This window comes from Mesoplodon bidens (genome assembly GCF_964165515.1).
Source record: "Mesoplodon bidens genome assembly, chromosome: 2".
In the NCBI taxonomy this organism is placed as follows: Eukaryota; Metazoa; Chordata; class Mammalia; order Artiodactyla; family Ziphiidae; genus Mesoplodon; species Mesoplodon bidens.
Window position 1 is genome coordinate 48,129,054 of NC_138177.1, and position 13,746 is coordinate 48,142,799.

General features: G+C 53.5%; 1 protein-coding gene across 1 annotated transcript in view; it reads right to left on the reverse strand.

Moving 5' to 3' along the window:
* The window catches only part of PIK3C2B (phosphatidylinositol-4-phosphate 3-kinase catalytic subunit type 2 beta), a 62,153-nt gene that overhangs the window by 20,551 nt on the left and 27,856 nt on the right, over positions 1 to 13,746 (reverse strand). Inside the window, exons 6-16 of the mRNA XM_081216338.1 lie at positions 12,502 to 12,613; positions 12,271 to 12,350; positions 11,826 to 11,889; positions 10,203 to 10,349; positions 9,528 to 9,561; positions 8,492 to 8,687; positions 7,298 to 7,420; positions 3,715 to 3,882; positions 3,046 to 3,157; positions 1,512 to 1,654; positions 26 to 214 (exon numbers count right to left, since the gene is read on the reverse strand). Of these exons, the coding sequence (XP_081072464.1) occupies positions 26 to 214; positions 1,512 to 1,654; positions 3,046 to 3,157; positions 3,715 to 3,882; positions 7,298 to 7,420; positions 8,492 to 8,687; positions 9,528 to 9,561; positions 10,203 to 10,349; positions 11,826 to 11,889; positions 12,271 to 12,350; positions 12,502 to 12,613 (1,368 nt within the window). The remainder of the gene's footprint in view (positions 1 to 25; positions 215 to 1,511; positions 1,655 to 3,045; positions 3,158 to 3,714; positions 3,883 to 7,297; positions 7,421 to 8,491; positions 8,688 to 9,527; positions 9,562 to 10,202; positions 10,350 to 11,825; positions 11,890 to 12,270; positions 12,351 to 12,501; positions 12,614 to 13,746) is intronic.

Here is a 13,746-nt window from a genome sequence, read left to right on the forward strand (position 1 = left end):
AGGAAAGGTGGGTGTTACAACTCACGTGGCATGCAGGAGCCCCAGGGCATCCTGGTGGTTCATGTGGGTCCACTGCTTCAGGAGAGCGTAGATGTCGGGCAGGCAAGCCCACTCCCAGCTGGGGGCACTAGCGAGCACCAGGGGGAGTGAGCTCACCTCCGAGTGGCAGTAATACCGCTTCTCCCACAGGCTCTTTTTGTCAGCATCAGTGAGCCTGGGGGTGGAAGTGGTAGGGGGAGGTGAGAGAGACAACAGAGTCAGCCAGAGGGTAAGGTACTCACGCTCCAAGAGAATGCTACACACTCCAATTCAGTAGTTGCCAACCTTTGCTGCATGTTACAATCACCTGAGGAGCTTTGTAAATGCCTCTTGTCCAGGCTACACCCAAAACCAATTAAGTCAGAATGTCTGGGGAAGGCAGGCATCGGTAATTTAAAAAATATCCCTAAGCGATTGCAATGTGTGAAGCAAACTCTGGGAGCCAGTGTCCAAATTGCATCTTTGATCCTTGACTCAGGGACATCTCACACCAAGGCAGCATGCAGGGGCCAAGGGCACCGATTTTGCTACCCCTCCTGAGGATGCCCTTCGGACATCACTCCCAAGTAGAGCCACCAGAGGGCAGTGGTCCCCACTGCTCAGGGTCTGGGCAGCTGAGAGGCCTCCTGGGGCTTCCTGGGGCCAGCTGGAGGTTTTATAGGACCTGCAGCTAATTGGGTCTTGCCTGAGATCAGGTGTCTAATGGGAGAAGGGAGCTGAGGGGCCAATGAAGCAAGGGGTCAGCAGAGGAGTGGGGGCAGGGGAGGTCTGCAGTCACTCAGTGATTCTGGCTGCCCTGGGTGAGACACGAGGGAGATGAGCCCCATCTCTCTCATTTCCCCCAACTGCCACGTGCAAGGGCCATGCAGGAGCCAGAGAGGTATAGGAGAGAGCAGGCTGGTGGGGAGCCCAGATCCCACCAGCTCCTCCAGCCTCTTCAACCCTGGTGAGAGAAGCAGCCCCAAGGATGAGATCAGCTTGGACTCGCTTACCCCTGACAGCTGCCAGCTTGCCTTGACACCTGATCCTTTTTGGAAAGTGACAGGGCCAGAGAAATGCAAAGGCTGTGGGTGTGGAAGGGGCAGGAGGTGGGGGCAGGGTGGTAAGCATAGGGGCCAGCTGCCCCAGTGGACAGCAAATAGTACACAGCTTATCTGGGGGTGGGGCAAAGCTCTGGTCCTCTTGGCAAGCTGATTCTGGGCCAAGTCCCCATCGTGGGGATGGGTGTTCCCGGATCTAATATCCTGACTGTGAGCTCTCCACTTTGCCTAAGGTCAGCTCATGAAAAACGTCTGGGGGCTGCAGAGCTCTCTCTCCACTACTTCCTGCCTAGGCAGCAGTGCCCACCCTATCCCACCTCGACTCCCAAAGCAGGAGGACAGGGAACTGCTGGGAGGTAAAAGAAGGTCAGTTAGAACTCGAGAGACTTAGTGGAGGCCCGAGTCACACATGGGGGATGCCCTGGGCCTCACCAGTACAGGGACTCCTTCTGCATGATGCTTTTAAGCATGTGTTGGTCTTCCTCCCGGAGGCTGCCAAACTCATAGCGGGGGCTGAACTTGTCTCCAGCGGGGCTGGTGAACTTGATGTCGAAGGCTGAGGTGGGAAAGTCAATCTGGGAGATGACATCAGGGAAGTGAGGAGAGAGAACAGGAAGCTGGGTGGGGCTGCCACCTACCTGGGTCTCCAGCTCTTCTTTTACCCACCAGCCTTCCTGCCTCCCTTCCTCCCTCCCTTACCCTCAGATTCTTTGTCTGTAAAATAACCTTGTTGGACTTGGTGATCGCTAAAGTCCCTTCCAGCTATAACTTCCAGCGAAAAATGAGAAGGAAACCAAGAGAGAGAAAGAAAAACGGTCAAGTGAGGAAGAGGTTGGGCTGAAATGCATCTAGGTGAGGGGACTGGCCCCAGGCCAAACTCTGAACAGAAGCATCATTAGGCTGAGCCACTGGGAGCCTCCACACCCAGGTTGGGGAGCCTTCAGTGTGGTCTTGGAGGGCACTACTGCCTGATGAAAAGTGGGACCACATGCCAGGTGAGAGCTCTGCCAACTCTGAAGCCTTCCATGCTGGGTTCCCTTGCTCTCTGCTGCCATGTTCATCCTTCTAAAATGGATGTCAGAGCTCAGGGAGCCAGTCCTCAAAGGGAGTTCCACACTCTTTCTTTCAAGAGATGTTTATTGAACCCTAATGTGTACCGAGCATTGTTCTGGGCCCTGGGCACAGGGTAGTAAATAAGACAGGTAAAAACGCCTGCCTCGGGCTTCCCTTGTGGTGCAGTGGTTGAGAGTCCGCCTGCCGATGCAGGGGACACGGGTTCGTGCCCCGGTCCAGGAAGATCCTACATGCCGCGGAGCGGCTGGGCCCGTGAGCCATGGTCCGTGAGCCATGGCCGCTGAGCCTGTGCGTCCGGAGCCTGTGCTCCGCAACGGGAGAGGCCACAACAGTGAGAGGCCCACGTACCGCAAAAAAAAAAAAAAAAACGCCTGCCTCTTGGAGCTTTCATTCTGTGTGCACTTTGATATTCCATATTCCATACAAAAGCATCTCATGACCATAAGAAAAGGAACCAGAAACGGTAACTAGACCTCGGACCTGACCAGCTCCTCCTCCTGTCCCCAGAGAATGGGTCCACCCCACTAGAGCACTGAGTGGCTGTGGGGAGGGCTTCCCCATGGGCCCCAAGAGGGGATGGCTCAGATTAGTAATATTAGGGTTCAGTACAAGGAACTCTGAAGAGCTGAGCCCTGGTTGGCAAGGGTCTCAGACCCTGCCTTCAGGCTCCTTGAAATCAGTTAACCTCAAGGAGATGGGACGTAGCTTCCGCAGAACTTGCCCTCCCACTCCGGGTCTAACCATGTTCACCTAGTCGCTTCAGTCTCATCACCCCACGTGCAAAGTTCCGCACTTTCTCCTACTGCCCCAGCCCAAACCTCAAAGGGAAAACATGGAGCCAACTCTGGAGTGGTCCTGATGGGTCGGTGGGAGGGAGAGGCTGGGGTCTCACCTGCAGGATGACACTATCTGGCTGATGGAAATTAGGTGCACTCCAACGGGTACTGGGGCTTTCCTGTGTTGCTGGCCATAAGCCCAGAAGCTTCCGGCCACAGGTCAGGACTCTAAGGAGGATGGAAGGTGGGATAAGCCAACAAACCCAGTCGCTAAGGAGATGGTTCTCCTCCCGCTCTCCCTATCCAAAACTCTGCCTTTTCTGCTTGAAGCCACTGCCCAACTCCTCTCTCTCATTCTCCCCACAGACCACGGCCTTCTCTTTCTTCCAAGTCCTATAAAAACCCACCCCCTCCAGGAAGCCTTCCTAAACTAACCACACCCTCCCTGGTCTGGGTGACCTGGTGGCAGGGATGCCTTCATGATGTAGAGAGCTGGACTGGATGACCTCTAAGTTCCTTCCAATGACAAGACCAGATGACGCTGCCTGAGCATGCAAATCCATGCCCCTTCCCACCAGTCCTGCCCAGTAGCTCTTGATTACATCAATTGTGCTGGCCACCAGTCCTGTGCCTTGGTCCTCTCCACCAGGGCTGGAACCCTATGGATTCTGCCGGTGAGCCCCACCTGGCCAACCTGCCCGAGGGGCGTTGGCCCACGCAGCGGCCAGGCCTCTCTCCCTATCCCCTCCTCCCTGCCAAGGCCAAGCTGCCCTGGGCCCACATACTGCCTGAAGTTGAAGAGCGGAGCAGTGACCCAGCCCAGGGCTTCGGGCACCCGCCGCTGCTTATTGGACTCCGAGGAGCTCCCGGGTGGGGGGATGGGCAGAGCATAGAGAGTGGCACACAGCAGGGTCTCCCGAGGCAACCGGTTCACCTGCACAGGGAAGCAGATCCTAGGGAGGACAGGAAACCAAATCAGGAAGTGCCACCCCTGTGGCTTCCAGGGCCAGGTGGCCCAGGAAGTCAAGATGAGGCTGAGAACTTGGCCTCCCGATATGCTCCCTGGGTAAGCCTTCCTGCAGAACCAGGACAGATCCCAAACTGCAGGCAAAACCTCCACTCGATGCCTGCAGGAGGACAGTCTATATGTCTTTGCAGCCTCTTGGTAGAGTAAGACAAACATCCTCTGATTTTAAGGCTACCCACGGTGACCAGACAGAACTCACTTGGCCAGAGTCACCTAGAGTTCAGGTGTCTACATGCCCCATACCGTCAGCCATACTCCTTCCCTTGTTTTAGGATTTCTGCAGAGTCACCGAGAAGTTGCTCCTTTTGACAATCCTTCTCCATTGAACAATCCCCAACCCTCCCCAACCTCTTACGGCTGACAGCAGCCAGGAAGCAGCAGCATGATCTCTGCCTTCAGCGCACCCTCCCCCACGGCCCTCCCACCTGTCTGTCCTCCCGTGTCCCCTTCTTCTCCTAACCCACTGGACACAAATAGTTTGTTCTCACCCCGAAACATTTTCAAAGCCAAAGGGATAAAAAGAAGGGGCTCCTCCAAGTCCCTGGGTGGTGAGAAAGCAAACTGGCAGGGCCCAAAGAACTGACACCGAAGCCCTTGCCAGTACCCAAGCCCAGATGGTCTCTCCCGTGCTCCCACGGCTGAATCACACCCGGCTACTCCCTCCAAGTTCAGGATAAGGGCCTGGGGTGGGGTGGGTGGAGAGGGGAGGGGAGCTGTGGGAAAAGGGAGGACCCACATTACCTTTCGGGGAAGCTGTCCCTGGGCCAAAGTCCATACTGTTACACCCTTCTGGCCAGCCCAGGGCCCAGCAGCTTTTATGCCAGAGGGCACAGAGGCAGGGCGGCCACCCCCAAGGTTAGCAGTTTCATGATCAAGCAGCCTCCCTCCACCGCTGCCCCTCACTCCTCCAGGGGAATCTCCGCGTTAAGTGAGGCACTCCCTCCTTCCCGCCAGACTGGCAGGGCCCTGCCCTGTCCCAGCTGCCTCTACCATGGGGGCCCACAGCTATAATTAGGACCCCGCCAGCAGCCAGCGTACATGTCAGGCCAGGGCTTGGCTAGAGTGGCCGAGTGAGGCTGCTGGGCCTATTTTGAGAGTTAGCTGACCCCATGCTGCTACAGTGAGGGAGACAATCAGCTGACCCCACAGCAAAGAGGAGACGGAGCTGGTCCTGATCCCTTTCTTTTCAGCTGGAAGAGCCTTCCAGCTGGGCATCCAGAGAAAAAGAGAGTGAGGAACCTTTCTAGCTGAAACCGTCAACCAAGGCTCCTTCTCCTCAGCCCTTGGGTATATCTGGTATTCTAAAACCTCCCCCACGGACCTTCACCTGGGGTCAGTCAGGACAACCAGTAGGTTAGCTGTAGCCCTAAACTTCCTCCCTTCTGCAACCCATTCCTTAACAGCGCATCACAGGGGCTGACTCCTCCGGGCAGCGTTCCTGGGATGTGCCGGTTCCAGTCCTGGTTCTGCCTCTCACAACCTTGGGCAACTACTCACACCTCTGTGCCTCAGCTTCCTCATCAGTGAAAAGGGGGACGTGGCTTCACGTGTGTGATGTGTGTATATACTGGGTGCTTTTTGCTATGTGACACTGCGGTTACTGCACTGGAACGGAACTATAGACATTTAGCACTTTCATGCACAAACATCCCCATGTGTCAGTCACTGCGTCAGTCACTTGGAACGGAGAAACCCGAATTGAGAGAGCTCAGAACACAACAAAGATGATAAAGAAGAAAGCATTTATCATGTACTAGGTATTGTGCCAAGTACTTTACTTGCAATGTCTCAACTGCTCTCAAACAACCCTATAGCGTAGGCCCTATGACCATGTCCATTTTGGGTTGAATGACCTGCCCAAGGTTGCACCTACAGTGAGAAGGAGAGGATGATGGCACCCAAAGACTGCACTGCACTGCCTCCTCCCACATGCCTTGGTCTTGATCATGAAGGTGCCACGGGGCCTCTGGAGGGGCAGCGCTGACATGACACCCTCCACGAGGCTCTAGGGAGGATAGCAGCCCTATGGGATTTGAGGCAGAGATTCAGACAGGGAGTAGAATGAGATCACAGAGCAGGCAGCTTGAGGTGGGACATGCTGGGCTGCTTCCACACCTCTGATACTCCGTGGGGAAAGGGTCTGAGGCTCATTGTGAGGTCTGCCTGGGCTGGAGAGCTGTAAAACACATAGTAATTGAGGCCAGAGAATCCCAAGGGGATGGTGAAATTTGGGAGCCGTTTAATGCAGCCATCCTCAGCCTCCAAGGAGTCTCTCCTGCTCTGGTGATTGCTTAATTAAAGGACTTTATTTACACCTTTATTGCTCTAAGAATCATAAACGTGTGAAGACAGGAGAAAAGGTCTGCCTCTCCCACTGGCCGTCTGTAAAATGGCCCATCTCTCCCAGGATTTCCACAGACTCTCCATCCACCTATTTTGGTATCCTTGGCCTCCCCAAGGACCCTCCTCAATCTCTTTAATCTGCACTCCAAATACTGAATTTGCAGTTCTGCTTTGCACATAAGGACTCAGAGATAAGTCAGTCTGGGAAAGTAAGCTGCGGGGAGCAAACAAGGTGCTTTCTGTCTGGAGGGAGGATGGAGCAGCACAGAAAAGGCACAAGGCACACAAACTTCTACAATGTCACCATCGAGGCACCCTGGCCTCCATTTCCTTCCTGTTTTGCTTGGCTGATGGCTACCTTCCGGACAGCAAGTTACTGTTAATAAACAGTGGTTAATACTATCTTGTGCTTGTGTTTTCATGTTTATATTTATAACCTGTCTTACCTCATTTCAGTGCCACAGCTGCCTCTGAGTTAAACAAATGTCCCCATTTTACAGTTTGAGAAACTGAGGCCCAAAGAGGCCAGAGAGAACATACGACTAGAGACAGAGCTAGAAATAGAGCCTTATTCCTATAGCTCTAAGCCCATTAGTCTTTCCTCTAGACAGCCTGCCCTTCCAGATTTATAAGGGAGAAAGCATGGTCCCGTCTCCCTCTTCCATGGGAACTTTAGGAAGAAGGGAGATGAGACTCCCTCAGACTAGTTAAACCTTTTAAGGGAGACAAGATCAAAACAATGAATTATTATTAAAACTAATGTTTATATGGTCCTTCATGGTTTACAACAAGCCTTTATGGATACTTCTCATTGGAAACTCATAACAACTTGAGAGGTAGAAATTACACTTGTCCCCATTTAAGAGTTAGGGAAGTGGAGTCTCAAGAGTCTGAATGGCTTGTTTGGTTAGGGTTCGTGACAGAGCCTGGTTTAATCTGGGCATTCAGGAGGCTGAGAGGGTCTGCAGTGGGCACTGGAGCCTGGCGGGAGGTCTTACTGCTGGTCCCAGATGATGAGGTGGAAGAGGTACTTGGAGAAGTGAACCCTTCGGGTCTGCAGGGGGCTGCACAACTCCTTGCCGCCATGGCTGAGGGAGCAGGAGAGGTAGAACTCTTCATAGCTACAAGAGAAAGGGCGTAGGTCAGGACACTCAGCTCCCAGATCTCATCTCAGTCACCCGAACTATGCCAAACTCCATTTCCCCTGTAAGACTCTTGATCTGTGGGACTGGAACATGGGGTCAAGGGACAGGACAGCCAAATCGGATTTGCGGAAGTGTGCTCCGGGAAAAGCAACTCGATCTGGATCTCTCTGCCCAGTTTCAGGTTCCATGCTGAGCCCTTGGTTTTTCTCCCTTCTTTATTGGGAAGCAGCCATGCAGCCTCCTTCTTAGAACCAGCTCCAGCCCATGGGGTGTCTGGGGGTGCGCCTGCGCACATGCGCATGCGCAGGTGAGAAGCGTGGGGGATGAAAAACGACATATGCTGAAATGAATGCCAACACATGGGAGTCCCTGCGGCTCGTGACAGGTGCCTGACAGAAGAGGTCAGAGAAGGCCCTGGTTTCCCAGGCTGCCTCCTTTGTTCTCCGCCAATCGCCCAGAGGAATACATTAAGTGAGGAACAAAGAGAGAAGGGGAAGGGAGGGGGAGGGGGTCTGGGAAGAGAGGGGCGGGGGTCGGGTGGAGCCAAAGGCCTATTCCCCCAGGCCTGGGATGCTGGGGGACCCTGAGAGGAGCTCAGGATTACCGAGTTAACGTCCTCCTCCACCCGCCCTTGCAGGCCTAGGGAACTCCAGACAAAGGGTCATCTCCCACCTCCCCGCCCCCTCCCATTGTACATCTGCAGGGGAGTGCAGTCACTGGCCGTGAGGCATGCACTCAGATCTGGGAAGCGGCCATCTGTCGTAGCAGCGTCTCCATCAGCTGGCCTTGGATAGGAGGGGGCAGGGATGCCTAAGCAGCCATCACTGAGAGGGAGTGACAAGATCTGACCACTGCTGCCTTTTCTCTCTCCTCTGGGATGTCCCAGCCCACGTCAGTCTCCCTCTCAGTGGGCTCATCCCCTCAGCCACAGTGCACCATAATGCCCCAGAGCCTAAATTTAGGACAGTGGGGTCACATGCAGACAGAAAAAGCCATCTGAAGTCTAACTCAGCTTGCTCCCTATAGGCCATTCAGCCCAGTGCTCACCTGGTAGCCCAGATGATGGGGATGCGGTGGGTGGCATAGACCGTAAAGGCCAGGGGCCCAGAAAAATGGCAGGCCTCCTGGACCAGATCATGCTTGCGGCTTCCGTGCACTGCTGTCTGGAAGTCTGCATTGAACGTGTTGCAGTACAGCTCCACCAGGTCCAAGATGGCAGCTGTCAGGGCTTCCACGACCTTCTCTGTGAAAGGAAGGGGACAGAAGGAAGAATAGTGAGGCTTCAACAAGCCCCATCTTGTTGTCATGGCACTGGCTAAGATGGGACACCCTAGGACAGTAGTCCCCAAATGGCAGGCACCCATCTGTGATGAAATGAGGAAAAAGCAGGAGCATGTCATGAGCTTCTCACAAAATGACACTCAATTTTAAACGTTGTCCTTATTTTTACTTATTGCTACTCATTTAGTGTAAAATGTCCTTTCTTTTAGGAAGTAGTGGGAATAATAGTTACCAGTTACTTCAAAGAAGTCATTGCTTAGTAAAATAAAAACTGATCATTCTATGTTGGTCTCCAAAATAATGCTTTTTGGTCCACGAAATCTGAAACATTGGGAATCACTGACCAAGAATCCTAGAGATATGAGCTTTGTAGGGCAACATTCTGCTTGAAAGACTTAAGGGGGAATCCTAGGGAAAAATCCTTTATCACCGTCTCCCCAGGCCCCTTCAAAGTTGGAAACACAGGGGTTATGAGCTCACAACCTACCCAAGTGAAAGTTTTTCCATCTGGAACCCAGGGCTAACTCTGCCCCACCACGCCTACCCTCACACTTACACCGCCTCATCACCATCTCCCAGGGACACCATAGGAATAACTAGTAAAAATAACTAGAAAACATTTTGTGGAAAGAAATGTGCTCTCCAGCTGCGTCCACGCCTCATATAGGAAAACACATACACACATACACACACAGAGGCAGACCTGGACCCATAAATCACGGGGGCCAGGGAGAAAAAGGAATCTGGGCAGAGACTGCAGTTTTCAGCTGCCCCTTCTGGATGAAGAGAGCAGCTCCCTTACCTCGGTTTTCCCTCACAGCCAAGACGGTGGGATCCTATTGGGGAAAAAGGAGAGGGAGGGGAGCTTCAGGGCCATGGCCTCTTCCGTCACAGCTGGAAGAAGGGCTTTTCACAGCTGTGCTCATCTGGACCAGACTGGACCGAAATTTGAGGAGCAGAGGTTCCCCAGGGAGGACAGAGTAACAGTTTGTACCAGATTCGTGTGATGGGACAGTGAACCAGACCAAGGATAAAGTCATCGTGTCCACCCAAATGAAACACGCCAGCCCTCAGGCTACCCCACTACAGATCACAGCACCTGTCGTGCTGGCTGGCCCCATCTGCACAGCACACAGCCCTCACCGCCGAGTCCCAAATCCCCGGCTCAGGGCAGATTTTGGTCTTGCACCCTGCTGGGTACGAAAACTGGCAGGCAGTGCCTCAGTGACTGTGAACAAAGCCTTTGCTGGCCTGGGATCCCGGCAATCAGTCCCAGGGGCAGATCCCAGCCCACTCTCATCCTCAGGAAGAGGTGACAGACTTGGCATCTATTTCCCAAAAACCCTGTGACTAAATGTTCAAACATAAAAGACGGAGGTTGAGAGAAGAGCCTTTTAGTAAGTGGACACCTAGTCACCTAGTTTCCGGGGAATATTCCTCTCCTCCTTCCCCACGCTAGTGCTCTGGGCCCCGTTACCTTCTGAATTTTAGGCTTCATTCGGGAAGGGCAGGGGGGCAGCTGGTTGAGAGCGTTGGTGATCTCAGGGGTTTCCACAGCGGCTAGGGCATTGCAGATGGCCTTGACGGACTGTACCACCCTGTCGGCCTTCAGTGGAAAGTCCCCCTGTGGGAGGCGGCACAGTGAGGCTGGCAGGCTAGCACTCAGCCTCCAGCACCCACAGTGTTGAAGGAATGGGCCGGGAGGAGTAGCGGCTCATGACCCTCAGGAGTAACCAGTGGAATCCATGCTTTATTTTCAAACATCCAGCGTTAGTGAACCACACACAGCTCCTGCTGAATTAAAAGAGCCAAGCCCACGTTCCCCAGCGCTTCCAGCCATCCTGCCTGAACCTCCCCTTATTCCCAGCCTCCCTCTGTCCGCTACAGTCTGTTTAGACTATACAAACACATGCAGGGTCTCCCCCAGAGACATGCAGTTTTAATAAAATCAATCCACAGGGACTAGCAGGGGGACCAAAGAGATCACCCTGGGGGCCCACTTGCCCACACAGCCTTATTTCTCCTACTACCGTCAAGAATGTCCAGATAGGTCTCATCTCAGACCATGGCCATGTCCTGCCCTCTGCACTTTGGCTCCTGCAGTTTTCTCATTTGGAATCCCCTTACCTGTCCTACCCTGATTACCTAAGTAAATGCAAATCACGGACCAGCTAAACTCCACCCTCCTTCCCCAAGCCTTCCCTGGACAGTCCCCCTCTCTATCACTCTCCAAAAGCCTCTGATGAACTCATTACCAACCTGTTCTGTCTACTAATAGCTTTACGTTACTATTCCATTCTTCTGGCAGGAACACCAGCTCCCTGAAGGCTAAGACAATTCTTATGCTTCTCCATCCACAGTAGCCATTAACAGAGGGCCAGACCAGTGCAAAAAAAGGTGTTCAGAGAACTCCCCTCTCATCACAGTAAATTTTCAAGCAGAGGCTGCTAGAGAAGGGATTCTGGTAGTCGGTGGAGGGCTGAGCTAGATACAAAGCTGAACTCTCCCAAAAGGATGCCCACTATAACAGGATCAGTGAGACAGGGATTGTTTTTGAAGATCACCGTCTGATTTTCTTCAACTTCACGACATGTGGAGCAAATGTTTATTCTCATGGTTTTGAGGCTTAAAACTCCATGTGAATCCAAGTAAGGAGAGTCCTGGCCCTTCCCTACCTTTGGGACCCTCCACTTCCTGACGGTTTCCCACCTGTGACACCAGCACATCAGAACCTCTCAAATCAGAGGTTCCTGGGCCTTGCTCACAGGATGCACACTCCAGTGCATGTTCCAGTTCAGCAGCGGGGTGACAACTCTATGTCCCTTAGCTTTGAAGATGCCCTACTCCAGAGATAGGATCAGGGCACGGTTCCTGACCTACTTCTACAGAGGAGCAGAACCCTTCTATACACACTTGCCAGCTGCCCAAGAGCTGGCAGTCTTGGTTTGCCCATGTGCTAGGGGAATGAAAAAAAGTGCTCTGCTAATAGATTCTCAGTATCTACTCCAGATCCCTTTAGTGTTAGCTGATCCCAGGAGGACTGGAGGAGAGGAAGGGAGGAGCTTTGGGCAGCTGGGCCAGCCCCAGAATTTGTACTCACATCAGCCAACAGGAAGGCATCCACCTCATTGTGGTAAGTGTCAAACAGAAGACTCAGGGCCTGCCTGGGGAGTTGGGGACAGGGAAAGGTCATAGAAGATGTCAGAACAGACCCAGTGTACTGAAAGACCCATCCTCTCCCTCCTTCTCCACAGCTCAGGAATCAGACTCTGGTTTAAAGGGGTTCCCACTCTTCCCTTATGTCCCATGAAGACTGAAGGCCGGCAAGTCCTTTCTGGTTGGTCACCTTCTACATGGAGAATGTGGCAAAGTACCAGAGGGAAGAGATGTAACATACCCTGAAGTGGGGATCTTCTCCTCTAAGACTCTTGGGCCCCAACAACTGCAAGAACCCCTGGCCCTGGCATAAAGGCAAGCAAGGGTACCCGCTAGGGTCCCCTCATGGTTCCTGCTTGGGCCACATCCAAGATGGTACCCACTCTCACCTGCTGATGGTCTGCTTCACTGGCCTCTCTTGCAGATGGATGAGGTAGTTCAAGGTGGAGGGGCTCTGGTCATCATTCACCTGTGTAGGAAGTGCCCTATTCAGAGAAGGGTGGTGCCTGTATCACAGCACAGTGCTACTACCCCATGTCCACCCAACGTATTCCACATCACCCTCTGCCCACTACCTCCCCATCCCTACGCAGCCATCAGCCTCCCCACCACACACGAACCGTCCGGGCCAGGTCACCGCGTACGGCTTTCTGCTCCATCAGCTGTAGCCGAATGTCGATGTCAAACTTTCGACAGTACTGAATATACTCGTGGCTGCCCAGGGCGTGCTTGCTGGTGGGACAGGGGGACAAGGCCATTAGCATTCTGGGGACTCACTGGGACTTTCAAGGGAAATGCATACCTTAGCCTCAGGGAGAGAGAAACAGGAGGAAGGGGGAGGAATGGTGAAGGGGGAGTATACCTGTGATGTACCCCCACCTTAGCTCTTGGGAGATGTCATGGTAGAGCTTGGGGAAAGAAACAGAGGTCTGTCTAAAGAAATGCCACCTATTACATTTAACCCTTGGTTTGTACAAAAAATGACTTTCCTAGGTATTTATTACCATTATCACTGATTCACTCTAGGGGTGGGAACTTCTGGAGGGAGTGGGGAACAGAGAGATTTCTCAGGGGCAGTGTTTAAACCCCATCCTCTTGGCTTCGGCACATAGGACACAACAGAAGCCAGCCTGTGCTCAGGCTCAGGTGTGGAGCTCAGTGGGTGACACTATCCCCCCAACACTGTGATCCTAAGTCTCACATCCCCCACCATTACCAACTGGGTGCTGAGACCAACCAACCAAACCCACCAAGATTCCAGGTCTATTATCCCCAACCCATCAAAGTTCTGCTTCTCACCTCCCTCTGTGGGTCCTGCGATTGTGAATAACAATGTAAATCTCTACAGACTACCAGCATGCTATTCCCACTGCTCAGGTGAGACCCCCGCCCCGCCCCCAAGTTTCAGAGAAGGGGGCTTAGGGAGTCCCTCGGTGATCCAGCCCCTTCCTCCCCCCAGATTACACCTTAGTCAGAAAGGAAGCCGAGGAGAAGGGGCAGGCTAAGTCCCACTTGCAGGCCAGCACTGCAGGCCTGGGCCATGTCCCAGCAGCTGGGTAACAGAAGCCGGAAAGGGACTTCCTTCCTCAGCAGAGCTGGGAATCTAGGCCAGAAATGGAGAGGAAAGGAGCAAAGCATAGGGCTCTGGGCAGAAGCCGACAGAGGTGCCTGGGCCGGAGGCCAGTCCAGTCCAGCTAGGACGTAAGTGGGTTTTCCACATCCGGAGGCGCCAAGTCTCTGATTTAGACCCCAACCTGCTAAGACTGAGCTGCAGCCAAAACCTGGGGGTGGGAGAGGCTGGGCTGTGGGGTGGGGCTGGTGGGAGTGCCCCGGGAGGAAGGAAGAGTGCGTCGGGGGGTGGGGTG